This window comes from Mustela erminea, chromosome 10, assembly GCF_009829155.1.
Source record: "Mustela erminea isolate mMusErm1 chromosome 10, mMusErm1.Pri, whole genome shotgun sequence".
Taxonomy (NCBI): Eukaryota; Metazoa; Chordata; class Mammalia; order Carnivora; family Mustelidae; genus Mustela; species Mustela erminea.
The window spans coordinates 88,665,727-88,679,186 of NC_045623.1; the positions used below are offsets into that span (position 1 = coordinate 88,665,727).

The 13,460-nt window shown below is 50.6% G+C and overlaps 1 protein-coding gene, 1 long non-coding RNA gene and 4 other non-coding genes across 6 annotated transcripts; 5 read left to right on the top strand and 1 right to left on the bottom strand.

The window, feature by feature from the left end:
* Positions 1–534: 534 nt before the first annotated feature.
* On the bottom strand, positions 535–1,949 carry RAB42 (RAB42, member RAS oncogene family). Its single transcript, XM_032302263.1, has 2 exons — positions 1,636–1,949; positions 535–1,088 (listed from the first exon to the last, which is right to left on the bottom strand). Exons 1-2 carry the CDS (start codon positions 1,872–1,874, stop codon positions 665–667), a joined length of 663 nt encoding a protein of 220 aa, XP_032158154.1. The 5' UTR covers positions 1,875–1,949; the 3' UTR covers positions 535–664.
* An 8,094-nt stretch (positions 1,950–10,043) lies between these two features.
* LOC116600993 lies at positions 10,044–13,389 on the top strand. Its single transcript, XR_004289879.1, has 5 exons — positions 10,044–10,357; positions 11,823–11,921; positions 12,189–12,266; positions 12,617–12,664; positions 13,266–13,389. It is a non-coding gene; the product is annotated as an uncharacterized LOC116600993 (long non-coding RNA).
* LOC116568390 lies at positions 11,125–11,259 on the top strand. The gene has a single exon (XR_004276597.1). It is a non-coding gene; the product is annotated as a small nucleolar RNA SNORA16B/SNORA16A family (small nucleolar RNA).
* On the top strand, positions 11,956–12,086 carry LOC116568400. The gene has a single exon (XR_004276606.1). It is a non-coding gene; the product is annotated as a small nucleolar RNA SNORA44 (small nucleolar RNA).
* Positions 12,294–12,426, top strand: LOC116568401. Its single transcript, XR_004276607.1, has one exon. It is a non-coding gene; the product is annotated as a small nucleolar RNA SNORA61 (small nucleolar RNA).
* Positions 13,122–13,195, top strand: LOC116568409. The gene has a single exon (XR_004276615.1). It is a non-coding gene; the product is annotated as a small nucleolar RNA SNORD99 (small nucleolar RNA).
* Positions 13,390–13,460: the final 71 nt, after the last annotated feature.

Consider the following 13,460-nt stretch of genomic DNA (forward strand, 5'->3'; position numbering starts at 1 on the left):
AATCACAGTGTCCACTATGTGCCCAACCTAGGAGCTGCTCGCTCGCCTCCATCCCTGCCTCCCAGATCCAGATCCAGTGCCCAGCCTTGGAGTGGGGGCACTGGGCAGCAAACCTGAGTTTCAAGGCACACATTTAAGACAAATTCAAGTTTGAGGACTGAAGGAGGCTCCCAGGTAGGCTTGCCCTGAAATTCCCCACCCGTCCTCGCTTGTGTAGCAGCGTCCAGACTCGGTGCCTCTCAGCGTCCAGGCTCGGGAGTGTTGCCAGAAATGGTGGAGGGGAAACAATGTTGAGGACAGTTCTTGTCATTGGCTGGCTCTGGCCGAGCATGTCCCCCCAACCATTTCTCATTCATGCCCACCCCCCACACCCACGCCACCCTCCCTCCCCCCAGACCCCTGTGGCATGGGTCTTCTATGAGCCCCACTGACAATGGAGGAAACAGGCTGAAGGACACAAAGCTGCACACCTGGCTTCTCAGAGCTTTCTGGCAGAAAGGGGCTGAGGTCTGAAACCCCAAAATCCAGAAGGTGTGACTGCTAGGATACTGTTTATATTAACCCTTTAAATACATCCTGCCCTTTGCTCTCCAGAAAGATACGGACACCCCATCCCAGCAGCACTTCTGAGGTTGGCACTGCTTTAATCCTTTCCCTCCCAGAGTCAACACTGGCATGGCCGTGGGGGCTGCTTCCTCGGGGGGATGCTGAGGACTTGGGTCTCGTGGATGAGCCGGACACCCCCCCAGTCCTCCTCCAGCTTGATGTCCCCCTGCTCCAGGGCCTGCTGGATGGTGTCAGCAAGGGTGCTGAAGGCCAGGTCCACATTGTAGTTATTCTTGGCAGAGGTCTCCATGAAGGCCATGCCCAGGGAGGCAGCCAGCTCCTCCGCCTCCTGGGCCGAGACACAACGGGTGCTCTGCAGGTCACTCTTGTGGCCAACCAGTAAGAAGATCACCTTGTCGGGGCCCTGAGTGGCCACGACCTCCTGGTGCCAGTCGCAGATATGTTCAAAGGACTTCCTGTTTGTCACATCAAAGACCAGTAGGACACCCACCACATTCCGGTAGAAGGACCTGGTAATGCACCTGAAGGAGGGGCAGTGAGCTGGGAGAGGTCTATGCCTGCAAAGCCCTCCCACAGGCACAAGCCCCACAGCTCATTTCACACTGCTCAGTGTTTCTCTGCTCCCAGCGTCTGTCTCTCCCCCAACAGAGTGGCTGCACCTCAACTAGGGAGCAAGTTCGAGTCACATCCTCTCTAGGCCATTCCTCCATTCGAGAGGAAGCGGGGTGTTTTCCTGATGGCAGATTTTTGCTTCCCGTTCTCTGCCTGGCAGACTCCTACCTCCTTCCAGGCCGCCCCAAACCTCTCTTCCTTTCCCATCTCCCTGGCACCTCCCGCTTGGCAGGTGGGCTCGCTCAGCAGCCGGGCCACCCATCCCTCCGGGACTCAGGCCTCTGGCTCAGGGGGCTCGGCCCACCCGGCTGCATCTGTGGGACGAACGACTCCGCGTGGAGGGCCAGAGACCAGGGCAGGGGCCCCCAGACCCGCACCTGGGCCACTGAGGCCGAGCCCTCGGGGTGGGGTGAGGGGGGACAGCCCGCCAGCTCCCTCAGCCCGCCCGGCCCGCACCTGAAGCGCTCGTGGCCCGCCGTGTCCCAGAGCTGCAGCTTGACGCGCGGCCCGGCTCGCAGCTGCAGCTTGCGGCTGTAGAACTCGACGCCCACCGTGGGCGCCCCCTCGGGCTCGTGCTCGGGCTCGGGGGCCCCGGGCTCGCCCGCCACAAAGCGCCGCAGCAGCGACGTCTTGCCCACGGCCGCGTCCCCCAGCAGCGCGATCCGGAACTGGTAACGACAGCCCCCCGCCTCCATGGCCCCAGTGTCGCGGTCCAGGCAGCGACCCACAAGCAGCCGCCCCAGGCAGCCGCCCGGCCTCCCGAGGCCAGCCGCCAGTTGCGTCTCGTCCCGTCCCGTCCCGCCCCGTCCCGCCCCGCCCCGCCCCGTCGGCTGGCCCCGCCCCTCGGCCCGGGGCGCTAGACCCCTGGGCGCGTGCTCTCCTCCCTAGGTGCCCCAACTTCGTCCTCTAATAACCTCTACTTCTCGGGGTGGCAGATTAAAGAAGGCAGTGTGGGGAGGACGACGAGTGAAGGACAAGAACCCAACACGCACTGGCCCGCGTTGAACCGTCCACCTCATTCCGCCGGCGGGCTTCTGTCTCCAGCCCACTCCCCGGGCAGTGCCCAGATTGGGCCCCTGTTGCTGGAGCTGGAGACACCACTCTAGAAAGCTGATGGTTTATAGGTGCCCGTTCCTTACCGCCCCACCCAGGTGCTGCTTTCCCGGAGATCCACGAGCCCCGGCCTAGGGCCTCTGAGGGCCTCCGGTTCAATGGTCAGCTTCAATGTTTAACAGTCGCCCTCCCACCCCGCCACTCCCCCCACCCCCCACCCCCATCCCCGCCGCCTCAGCACCTGTCTGGGCGGGGCCTCAGGGCCCACAGAGGGACGCCCGCAAGGCTGGTAGGAGGCCCGACAGCCATAGATAAATGCGATTCCAGAGGGAGTGCAGTTGGCCTGTGGCCTGGACAACTAACTTATTTACTTATTAATTTTAAATTTATTTGACAGATCACAAGCAGGCAGAGCAACAGGTAGGGAGAGAGGGAGGAAGCAGGCTCCCTGCTGAGCAGAGAGCCCAATGTGAGGCTTGATCCCAGGACCCTGAGATCATACCCGAGCAGAAGGCAGAGACTTAACCCACTGAGCCACCCAGGCGCCCCTGGACAACTAACATTTATGAGGAGCGACGGTCAGTTCTTCACACTGCCCGAATGACAGCTTTGAGAGGGCCATAGTGTGCTTATTTTAGAGCAGAGGAGACTGAGGCTTGTCTCAGGTCACCGAGCAGAGCTGAGACTCACATCTGAGTTTGTCTCACTCTTCATTACCCCCCTGATGCCACAAAGGGGGAGGGCAAATCAAGTACCAAGAAAGCCAGGACACAGTGGTCAGGTCCCCGTGGGCTGGTGGCAAGGGTAAGGCCGGAACATCTGCTTCCTAGAGCCAGTCTACCCTCTCCACTCAGGCCTTCTGGAAATCCAAGTTATCAAGGCTCGGCTTCTGGCTGGTCTCAAACAACTCCATCTGTTGGTTTAATCTCACTGTTCCACTGTGGTGGATTTTACCACTTTAACTTGTTTTGGCAAATTGGTGGTGAAGCGAAATCCTCACTGTTAGAATGAAATCATCATATATTTCCTTCTCACACAACCTTGTAAGATGTTGTTATTCTGCACATTTTTACAGGTGAGGAAACTGAGGCTCAGAGATAATCTGAGATTACTCAACAAGGAAGACAGACTAGCTGCAGAGTTTACCCAAGACCAGAACCTTATTTGCTATTTCTGTGTCTGACAGGACAAGTGGAGGATCTGAGAAGGCCCAGGTTTTTTCACACTTTTTTTTTTTTAAAGTGGATATATGGATGCATGTATATAAGTAAATAAGTAATTTCTATACCCAAAGTGGGGCTTGAACTCATGACCCTGAGCTCAAGAGTCATATGGTCTATCAACCGAGCTACCCAGGGGCCCCTCTTCTGGCTAACTCCTAACAAATCAATAGGAAGCCATTTTAAGGGGCACCTGGGTGGCTCAGTGGGTTGGGGCCTCTGCCTTCCGCTCAGGTCATGGTCATGGGATGGAGCCCCAGGTCTGGCTCTCTGCTTGGCGGGGAGCCTGCTTCTCCTTCTCTCTGCCTGCTTCTCTGCCTACGTGTGATCTCTCTCTCTCTGTCAAATAAATAAATAAAATATTAAAAAAAAAAAAAGAAAAAAGAAGAAGCCATTTTAACAGGTCTCCATGTAATATCAGTCATTGGTCGCCTGTGTGGTAGAGCCTGGAGGGGCCTATGTTTCTACTCGTCCTCTACTTCCAGGAATAGGAGGTAGAGAGGAGCCTCAGGAAGGGTGTGTATTCAGAGAGGAATCCTTCCTGCCAACTTTACCCAAATTAAGAGTCTGCCCCACTCCCACCCTCCCCACTGATTCCTTAATTGAATTATTCTCTCCACTTCACTCTGTGTAGCTGGAAAAATATTTTTGTGTGTGTTTCAGGTCCCTATGGCTGCCTCTAGCCCCTTCTTTACCCACCACCGGTAGTCTGAGCTCCAGCCATGCTCCACATTTTTCCTCTTCTCAGGCCTCCGCCAGGAACACTCCCCCTCTCCTCTTCAAAGGGCTGACTCCTACTACAGGCCTTAGGTTAGATCCCTGTGCGGCAGGAAGCCTCTCACTGGTCAGTGAGGTCACATGCCCTTTTGTTCACTGTGACAGCTGTCTCCCTCCTCGGTCACTTGAGGGCAGCGATCAATGGTGGTATGCCCAGTGCTTGGCACAAAACAGGAACCAAGTAAATATTTATAGTTGAAGGAATGAATGAAAGTGGATAAGTGCTATTCATTCATTAATTCAGCCAGTCAAATCCCACAAGAGGGCCGGACTCTGAATGCGAGGAGCTACAGGCCCAAAGAAGACATTGCACGGGAGGTGGTTCTGAAGCCGGGTCTCCCAGGACAAGGGAAAGCTGGGGAGTTCAAGGAGGAACAGCACTCCAGGCAGGAGCCACTGGACAAAGGCAGAGGGCATGAAACTGCTGGAAAGGCAGTTTGAACCCAGCATTCCCAGAAGCCTTTGTAGTCAGCACCCGTGGGCCAGTGCACTGTCAGCACTGGGATCTTTGAACTTCCTCTCCTGGAGGCTTCAGCCGTGGGCTAGGGTCATGTGCCTGCCCTCCACTGCTAGCCCCAGAATCCAGACGTCAGCTGACCTTGCCAGAGAGTTGCTGTGTGACTAGGGTGGGGTAAGAGACTCTCCCTCCCCACCCTGCTTTCCCTCCAGCAAATCACGGTGCCCACCTCACAGGAGAATCCCGAGGAGCTGTGCAGCTGTGCAACAGAGCAAGGCAAGTTGTGCGCATTTGCCTGAGAGAAATCGAGGTTTTAGTTCCAACCCCCACTTACTAGCTATGCAGCCTTGGCCAAGTTTGATTCATTCATTTACTTCGTAATTGTCTCAATAAGTGCTACTTCACATACCAGGCACTTACTTACACAACAGTGAAAATAAAAAGACACAGTTCCTGGGGCGCCTGGGTGGCTCAGTGGGTTAAAGCCTCTGCCTTCGGCTCGGGTCATGATCCCAGAATCCTGGGATCGAGCCTCACATCGGGCTCTCTGCTCGGCAGGGAGCCTGCCTCCTCCTCCTCTCTCTCTCTCTGCCTGCCTCTCTGACTACTTGTGATCTGTCTGTCAAATAAATAAAAATCTTTAAAAAAAAAAAAAAAAAAGACACAGTTCCTGGTCTTGGTAATTCACTGTAATGGGGAAGACAGAAAAAAAATCCACATATAATGTGATGTCAAGAAGCTTAAGTGCTGGGGCACCTGGGTGGCTCAGTGGGTTAAAGCCTCTGCCTTCAGCTCAGGTCATGATCCCAGGGTCCTGGGATGGAGCCCCATAATAGGCTCTCTGCTCAGCAGGGAGCCTGCTTCCCTTCCTCTCTCTGCCTATCTCTCTGCCTACTTGTGATCTCTGTCTGTCAAATAAATAAAATCTTTAAAAAAAAAAAAAGAAGTAAGTGCTATAAATAACAATCAAACAGGATAATGGCTTGAAGGGTGACAGGATGCTACATCAAAATAGGGTTTTCTGAGATGACATTGGAACAGAAAACCAGGGGAAGTGAGGGAGTGAGAAGTGTGGGTGTCCGTGATATCAAGAGAGAATATTCCAGGTAGAACAGCATGAGCAAAGGTCCTGAGGTAGAATCAGGCAAGGTATGTTGAAGCAGAGAAGAAGGGGTGAGGGAGCATAATGAATGAGGAAGCCAGTGGTGGGTGATGAGGGCAGAGAGGAAGAGGAGGATCCAAATCACATGTGGCTTCAGAAGCCATCGTGGGAGTTCAGCATTTATTCCAAATGGCTTGTAAAGTCAGTGGAGTTTTTGGAGCAGATGAATAGTACAAAATTGTTCTTGGTTATGTTTTTTTTTTTTTTTTAGTTTTACATCTTTTAAAAAAAATTTTTTTAAAGATTTTATTTGACAGAGACACAGCGAGAGAGGGAACACAAGCAGAGGAGCAGCCGAGGGAGAGGGAGAAGCAGCCTCCCACCCAGCAGGCAGCTGGATGCGGGGCTTGATCCCAGGACCCCAGAATCATGACCTGAGCCAAAGGCAGAGGCTCAGTGACTGAGCCACCCAGGCGCCCTTTTACATCTTTTTTTTTTTTTTTAAAGATTTTATTTATTTATTTGACAGAGATCACAAGCAAGCAGAGGAGCAGGAAGTGTGTGTGGAAGGGGAGCAGGCTCCCTGCTGAGCAGAGAGCCCAATGAGGGGCTCGATCCCAGGACCCTGAGATCATGCCCTGAGCCGTAAAGACAGAGGCTTAACCCACTAAGCCACCCAGGCACCCCTATTTTTACATCTTAATGGAGGTATAAGTGACACACAGTAAACTAACCGTACATATTAGAGAGTACAGTGTAATGACTTTAAAAAAAAAAGATTTTATTTATTTATTTGACAGAGACAGCAAGAGAGCATAAGCATGGGGAGTCACAGAGGGAGAGGGAGAAGCAGGATCCCTGCTGAGCAGAGAGCCCAAAATGGGGCTCGATCCTAGGACCCTGGGATAAAGACCTGAGCTGAAGGCAGACACCCAATTGACTGAGCCACCCAGGTGCCCAATGTAATGACTTTTGATGTAAGTGTACATCCATGAAACCAATACCACAATGTAAATAATGAGCATATATAACCCCAAAGTTTCCCCTTGTCCTTTATTTTGTTTGATTGATTGTAGGCTCCATGGCCAGTATGGAGCCCAATGTGGGCTTTGAACTCATAACCCTGAGATCAAGACCTGAGCTGAGATCAAGGATCAGATGCTTAACCAACGGAGGTATCCCTCTCCATGTCCTTTTTAATTTATTTTTTATTTTTTTCCCTAATGTCCTTTTTATATTCTTCTCTCCTGATCCCTGTGAGAGTTTTTAATTTTGATGAAATGTAACTTATTAATTCAATATTGTACTGGAGGTCCTAGCTAATACTATAAGACAAGAAAAAGAAATAAAAGGCATCCAGATTGGAAAGGAGGAAGTAAATCTGTCTTTATTCACAGACATGTGAAAAATCGTAAGAAATTTAAAAAGGAGCTACTAAAACTAATACATGAGTTTAGGAAGGTTGAAGAATACAAGTTAATATGCAAAAATTAATTCTATTACGCTAGCAATGACCATTTAGAATCTGAACTTGAGGGGTGCCTGGGTGGCTCAGTCATTAGGCATCGGCCTTCGGCTCAGGTCATGATCCCAGGGTCCTAGGATAGAGCCCCACATTGGGTTCTCTGCTCAGTGGGGAGCCTGCTTCTCCCTCTCCCACTCCCTCTTCCACTTCCCCTGTTTGTGCTCTCTTGAAAATTATAAAAGTGTTGAGGCACCTGGGTGGCTCAGTGGATTGAGCCTCTGCCTTCGGCTTGGGTTGTGATCTCAGGGTCCTGGGATCGAGCCCCACATTGTGCTCTCTGCTCAGTGGGGAACCTGCTTCTCCCTCTCTCTCTGCCTGCCTCTCTACCTACTTGTGATCTCTCTCTGTCAAATAAATAAATAAAAATCTTTAAAAAAAAAGAAAATTATGAAAGTGTTGAGAGAAATTAAAGATGACTTAACTGAGATATACCATCCTCAAGGATGAGAGGACTCAATATTGCTAAGATGTCAGTTCTCCCAAAATTAGTCCACAGATTTAATGAAATACCAAATCCCAGTAGGCTTTAAAAAAAAAAATACAAATTAGCTGATAATAAAATTTATATGAAAATGCAAAAGACTCTGAATAGCCGAAACAATTTTGGGAAAGAGCAAGGTTGGATGACTTACACCACCCTATTTCAAAACTTATTAAAAATCTATAATGGGGCATGTGAGTGGCTCAGTAGATTAGGCATGTGCCTTTGGCTCCAGTCAGGATCCCAGGGTCCTGGCATCCAGCCCAGCATAAGGCTCCCTGTTCAGCAGGGAGCCTGCTCTTTCCTCTGCCTGCTGCTCCCCCTTCTTGTGCTCTCTATCAAATAAATAAGTAAAATAAAAAATCTTTAAAAAAAAAAAGAGCTACAGTAATCAAAACAGTGTAGTATTGAGTATAGAAACAGACCTACACATACAGTCAATTGATTTTTTATTTTTTTAAAGATCTTATTTATTTTACAGACAGAGATCACAAGTACGCAGAGAGGCAGGCAGAGAGAGAGGAAGGGAAGCAGGCTCCCTGCTCGGGGGTCATAACCCAAGCCGAAGGCAGAGGCTTTAACCCACTGAGCCACCCAGGTGCTCCAGTCAATTGATTTATACAAAGGTGCCAAAGCAATTAGATGGATAATCTTTTTCAACAAATGAAGAGGGAACAATCTGAAAGCCATATGCAATAAATAAACTTTGACTCTTATACTGTGCACAAAAATTAACTAAAAATGAATCTTAGATCTAAATATAAGAGCTAAAACTATTAAGCTCCTAGAAGAAAACGTAGGAGAAAATCTTAATGCGTTTGAGTGAGGCAAAAAATTTTAAATTAGGACACAAAAAGCACAAAACATAAATAAATAGGCATATTGGACTTCGTCAAAATTAAAAACTTGCTCTTTAAACATCGTGGCTGGTGTGTTGAGAGCAGACTATAGGGAAGAATGGCCGAAAGAAGCAGACTAATTAGGAGGCTGCTGTGATTGCGGGTCAGCAATGACATAGTCTGCAGAGGCGGTAAGAGAAGGTGTTAACCATCTTAAAGGTGGAGAACACAGGATCTTGCTGATGGATCGGAAGTGAGATGTTAGAGGCAGAAGAATCCAGGGTCCCTTCAAGGATGTACTGAGATTGGGAAGAGCAGGTGTCGAGGAGGGAAGACTGTTCTGAGAAGCCTATTTATTGACCAAGTGTAGGTGTCTCGGAAGCTGCAGCGTATAAGGTCTGGAGCTCAGGAGAAAAGTGAGGCTGGAGAAATATTTGGGAGTCATCTGAAAGTTTCTTTTTTCTCAGAGTCTGTCTTCATAAAATAGGAGTAATAATAGTACCTACTTTTTATTTTATCTTCTATTTAGATTTTATTTGACAGAGGAGAGCACAAGCAGACGGAGCAGCATGCCGAGGGAGAGGGAGAAGCAGGCTCCCCACCGAGAAGGGAGCTTGACTTGGGTGGGGAGGGGGGGAGTCCAAGGCACACGCTTAACCAACTGCGCCACCCAGCATTCCCCAGTACCAACTTTTCAAGTGTATATTAAGGATAAAAATTAATGGATAAACACCGAATAGCTGTTTAATTCTTGACTACTTGTGTTTACACTGACGATTACTCGTGCCACTCCGCACGTGGCACAGTGACTCTCGGAGTGTGGTCTCTGCAGTGGACTTGTGGGTTCCAGTCCTTACCCTGTTAGTTACCTGGGTATAGCTATTGGCAGGGTTACCATGAAAACTGGACGAGATAACTGAGCATTATTTACTTAGTTACCGCTCAGTAATTTATCTGTTAGCGGAAGAGGGAAGTCTTGAACAAATAATGCGTTCATCTTCCGACTACTCTGTTGTCTCTTCCTTTTTAAGAAGCCTTCGCCGAAGGGCCCAGCTCCAGCGAGAACTCGCCGGGCTCCACTCCACACCCACCCAGCCGCTGCTGCTCCTCGGCCCACGGCGCTCAAAGCCGAGCACTGATCGCAGCTCACGGCGTCATTTCCCGATTTTGGAAGTCCGACTGAACTCCAGAAGGCACGGCGAGTCGGCTTCATTTGCGAGCACAGGGCCCGGTGCCGGACGTTCACTGAGTGCGAAACACACGCGGAAGGGTGCGCACCTGCTTAGCTAGAGGCGGGATCCGCCGCCCGGCGCGGCAGGGCGGGCGGACTACAACTCCCAGTGGTCTGTGCGGCGTGTTCCTCCAATTGTCGGCGCGGCCTCCAGGGTGGGGCGAGACCTATAAAAGCCGCCCTCCGAGGGGCGGTCTTCCTTTTTCCCAGCCACCGTGCTGCTGGCGTGTTGGGCTGCAGGTGCGGCGTAGTTCACGGCCGTCCTCCTCTCACCTCGCGGTAGCTTCGTCGCCCCTGGCCTCGCACCCGCCAGGCCTGCCTCCCGAGGCTGTGGGATGTTGAGAATGGCTCGGAGCTGCCGGGCCTCCCGGCCTGCTGGGACCAAGGCCCGGAAGGCCTGGTCCGCTGCATGCGCGGTAAGAGGGGCCAGAGCCCGCCGGGGCGATACCTGCTCCCGCCTCGGCCCGCGCATCCCTGCGCTGCAGTGCGACGGGTGAGTAACGCGGCCAGGCGGCCTGGTGCAGGGCAGTCCTGGGCCGGAAGTGGCTTAATTTCTGGAGACGCCGCGAGGTGGTGTCCATCAAATCTGAAACGGAATCTGTCTGTTAAAGCTACCTATTCGGTGACCTTGGGGAAGTGATTTCACCTGTCATCTGGCTCTGGCTGCACAGCTCGTTAAGCAATCCATGCAGGTGGTTAAGGAGGTTAGGTTTTTCTGGGGTCGCGTCTTGGGGTTTTTTAGATTCTATTTTTGAATCTCCGTTCTGTGGCATTCTACTTTGCCTGACGACCTTAAGTAGGTAGCTTAATTGGTCTAAAGCTACTGGTAAAACGGATAGTAAAATCGTCCTATGAAGACGAAATGAGTTTAAAACTCGGGCATATAGTAAAATGAAGTGGTAATTGGGGCCTGGTAATAGGAGATCTGTTCTCGGCTCCTGGCTGGCTCAGTCGGCTGAGCATGCGCCTCTTGATCTCAGGGCTCAGGGTCTTGAGTTCATCCCCACGTTGGGCACAGGCTCAGTCTGTGTCAGTTCTCTTTAAGTTAGCGGCATGCCCATTGTGAGCCAGGACCTGGTCCGAGATTAGAGTCTGGCTTCTGACTTCCTAACCAACCGAGCCACCCAGGCGCCGGTGGTACCTGTTTTATTTGTTCTCCAGTATATTTCAGCCCGTCAATTTCAGTTAGGCAGGAGTGCTCGAGCTTTAGGTGAGTCAGCCTGGACAGCATTTGGGGCGGTCCGGGGACCTAAATTGCCCTGTGGCCCTTATCGAAGCTGCAGCTGCTTCCACATAGCTGCTGTGGTCAAAAAGGAGCCCAGAGTGACAGTTTTCCTTGACGGTCGCCGTTCTGTTTGCTGTAACTGATCTGCAACATTTCAGGAAAAGACAGTTCCTTTGGCCACAGTTCCTTTGGGTCTGCCATTTCTCAGGTAGAGGTGGAGTCCTTTATTAAAACTGACAGGTTTCCAGAGGCTAGCAGAAACGTTCTGATAACGGGGTCTTTTTTTATTTCTTTTTTTTTTTTTTTAAGATTTTATTTGCGAGAGGGAGCTACGAGCAGGGGCAGAGGGAGAGGCTGGCTCCTTGCTGAGCTGGGAGCCTGATGTGGGACTTAAACCAGGACCCTGGGATCTTGACCTGAGCTGAAAGCAGGCGCTTAACCGACTGAGCCACCCAGGTGCCCCTGTTAGTGGGGTCTTGTATAGAGTTCCTAGGAAAAAACTTTAGAGAAGTAAATTGCTGAGAACAAGAACCAGTTCATGTAGGGGACGATGGAGTGGGGTGGACAGGTGTACTGGGCAAATGTAGTGGCAAGTGGCAGATCTCAGCAGTGCTTTGGATCACTGCACTGAAAAGCTTAAGGCATCAGTACCAAAAGCCAGTCACACCTTTAACTGTGAAGGCCAAAGGAAGGGAACAATAAGATGATTCAGGACGACTGTTTCCCATCTCAGCTGTGCCTGACTCAAGATTCCAGGAGGACTTTGAAGTGGAGCTTTTTGGTGAGGATTCTGGGGTCATGACTGACACGGAACACAACCACCTCGGGTCTGGTAGGTTTCTGGGAACTACCTTGGTGGGGTGGTACAGCATGTTTCCAAGGGCTGTGGCCGGCTGTGGCCATGGGATCTCCAACTGCATGCCAGAGCAACCTGGAGAGACTTTGACAGCACAGGTCAGCACAGTACCTGCGGCTGCCACTCGCCTTTCCTATAACAGCCCGGGTGTTCTACCAGAGCCCGGCGGTTTTCCATAAACTTCGTGTTGATGGGTATATTGATCGACTTTCTGATTTGGAGCTTTCACACTGTTTTCTCCAGATTGCCCTGAAGTGTCCCTGTTGGTGTTGGCTTCTGAAGAGTCTGAGGCTCCCGGGCTGTTGCTGTGCTTTAGATGAGGTACAGATACGTGCTGGATTCAGCCTGACCCTCCGGCTCCCTTTCCCATCGGATCTGAACGCTGGTCTTGGTGGTCGTAAAAGGAGGAAAAGGAGCACTGAAGCTGGCCTCATGATGCTTATAGTCTGGTGTATAGGCTGTGGGCTAGTTTCAAACAGGGTTTGAATTCTCTTTGAACTGGTTTCCTCCTTCCCATTAAACTGGGATAATCTTCGGCTTAAAGGGAGGATGTATGTGAAGCTCTGGGGAGTTGTAGTGGTGGCTGACTTAGTACTTCTGTATTTGATAAATACCCATGGTTTTCTGGTCTCCTGAGTCTGTTTTTTTTGTTGTTGTTTTGTTTTGTAAAGATGTGTTTCAGTACAGCTGTCCTCATCTGAGATGATGGATCTAGTTGGGTAAGTTGGCTGCCAAACTTCTTCCGTAGCTTCCTTGCAGCTTCAAGTAGTGCTTAAGCCTTGTGAAGCCCAAGTAGTGTAGTGAATTGGTAAGACACAAGGCTATTTTCAGGCGTCTGGCAAGTCTTAGCTTTTCCACACATCTTTGACACCTGACCTTCCTCGTATGCCAGATTAGCTGTTCATGGCCAGGAGAGAAACGTGTACAGTGACCTGGGTCTTAGATTTACCCATCCTGCTGGAAGGCCATGAGCACACTGAAGGTAACAGATGCCAAAGCCCTGCACGTTGGGCAGCAAGGGCCGATTGCTGTGCATTTATGGTCGTGGTTTGTGCTCCTGCTGATGTTTGGGGAAACCTCAAGCCATGGGATCTTACTGGCCTTTTCCTAGGAGTGTGGGAGATGGGTTGGGTGGAAAAAAGTGTCTTTCACCTAGTTTGGGACGTGGTTACGCTGACTGGTCCAGGATGAAACCTAATCTGAGTGGACATCTGTGGATGATAAATGCGGATATGGGACTGAGACCAGCTCTTCAGCAAAAGCCTGGGTGGCATTAATTAATTAGGAGTATTAACAAATTGGCTTATACTTCCTTTTCAGGACAGAAACACCGTGGGAAGAGGCAAGCTGAAAGATTTTGGTGGAAGACCATGACCTCTGTATTTTTGTTAATGTTGGCACATGGCATGTGATTAATAAAAGACTTCAAGTAGGTTTCCCTATTCCCCGTTACAGTGTCATTTCATAAAAATAGGTTGACCTCTCCAGATAATATGACCTATTTAGAGCTGCCAC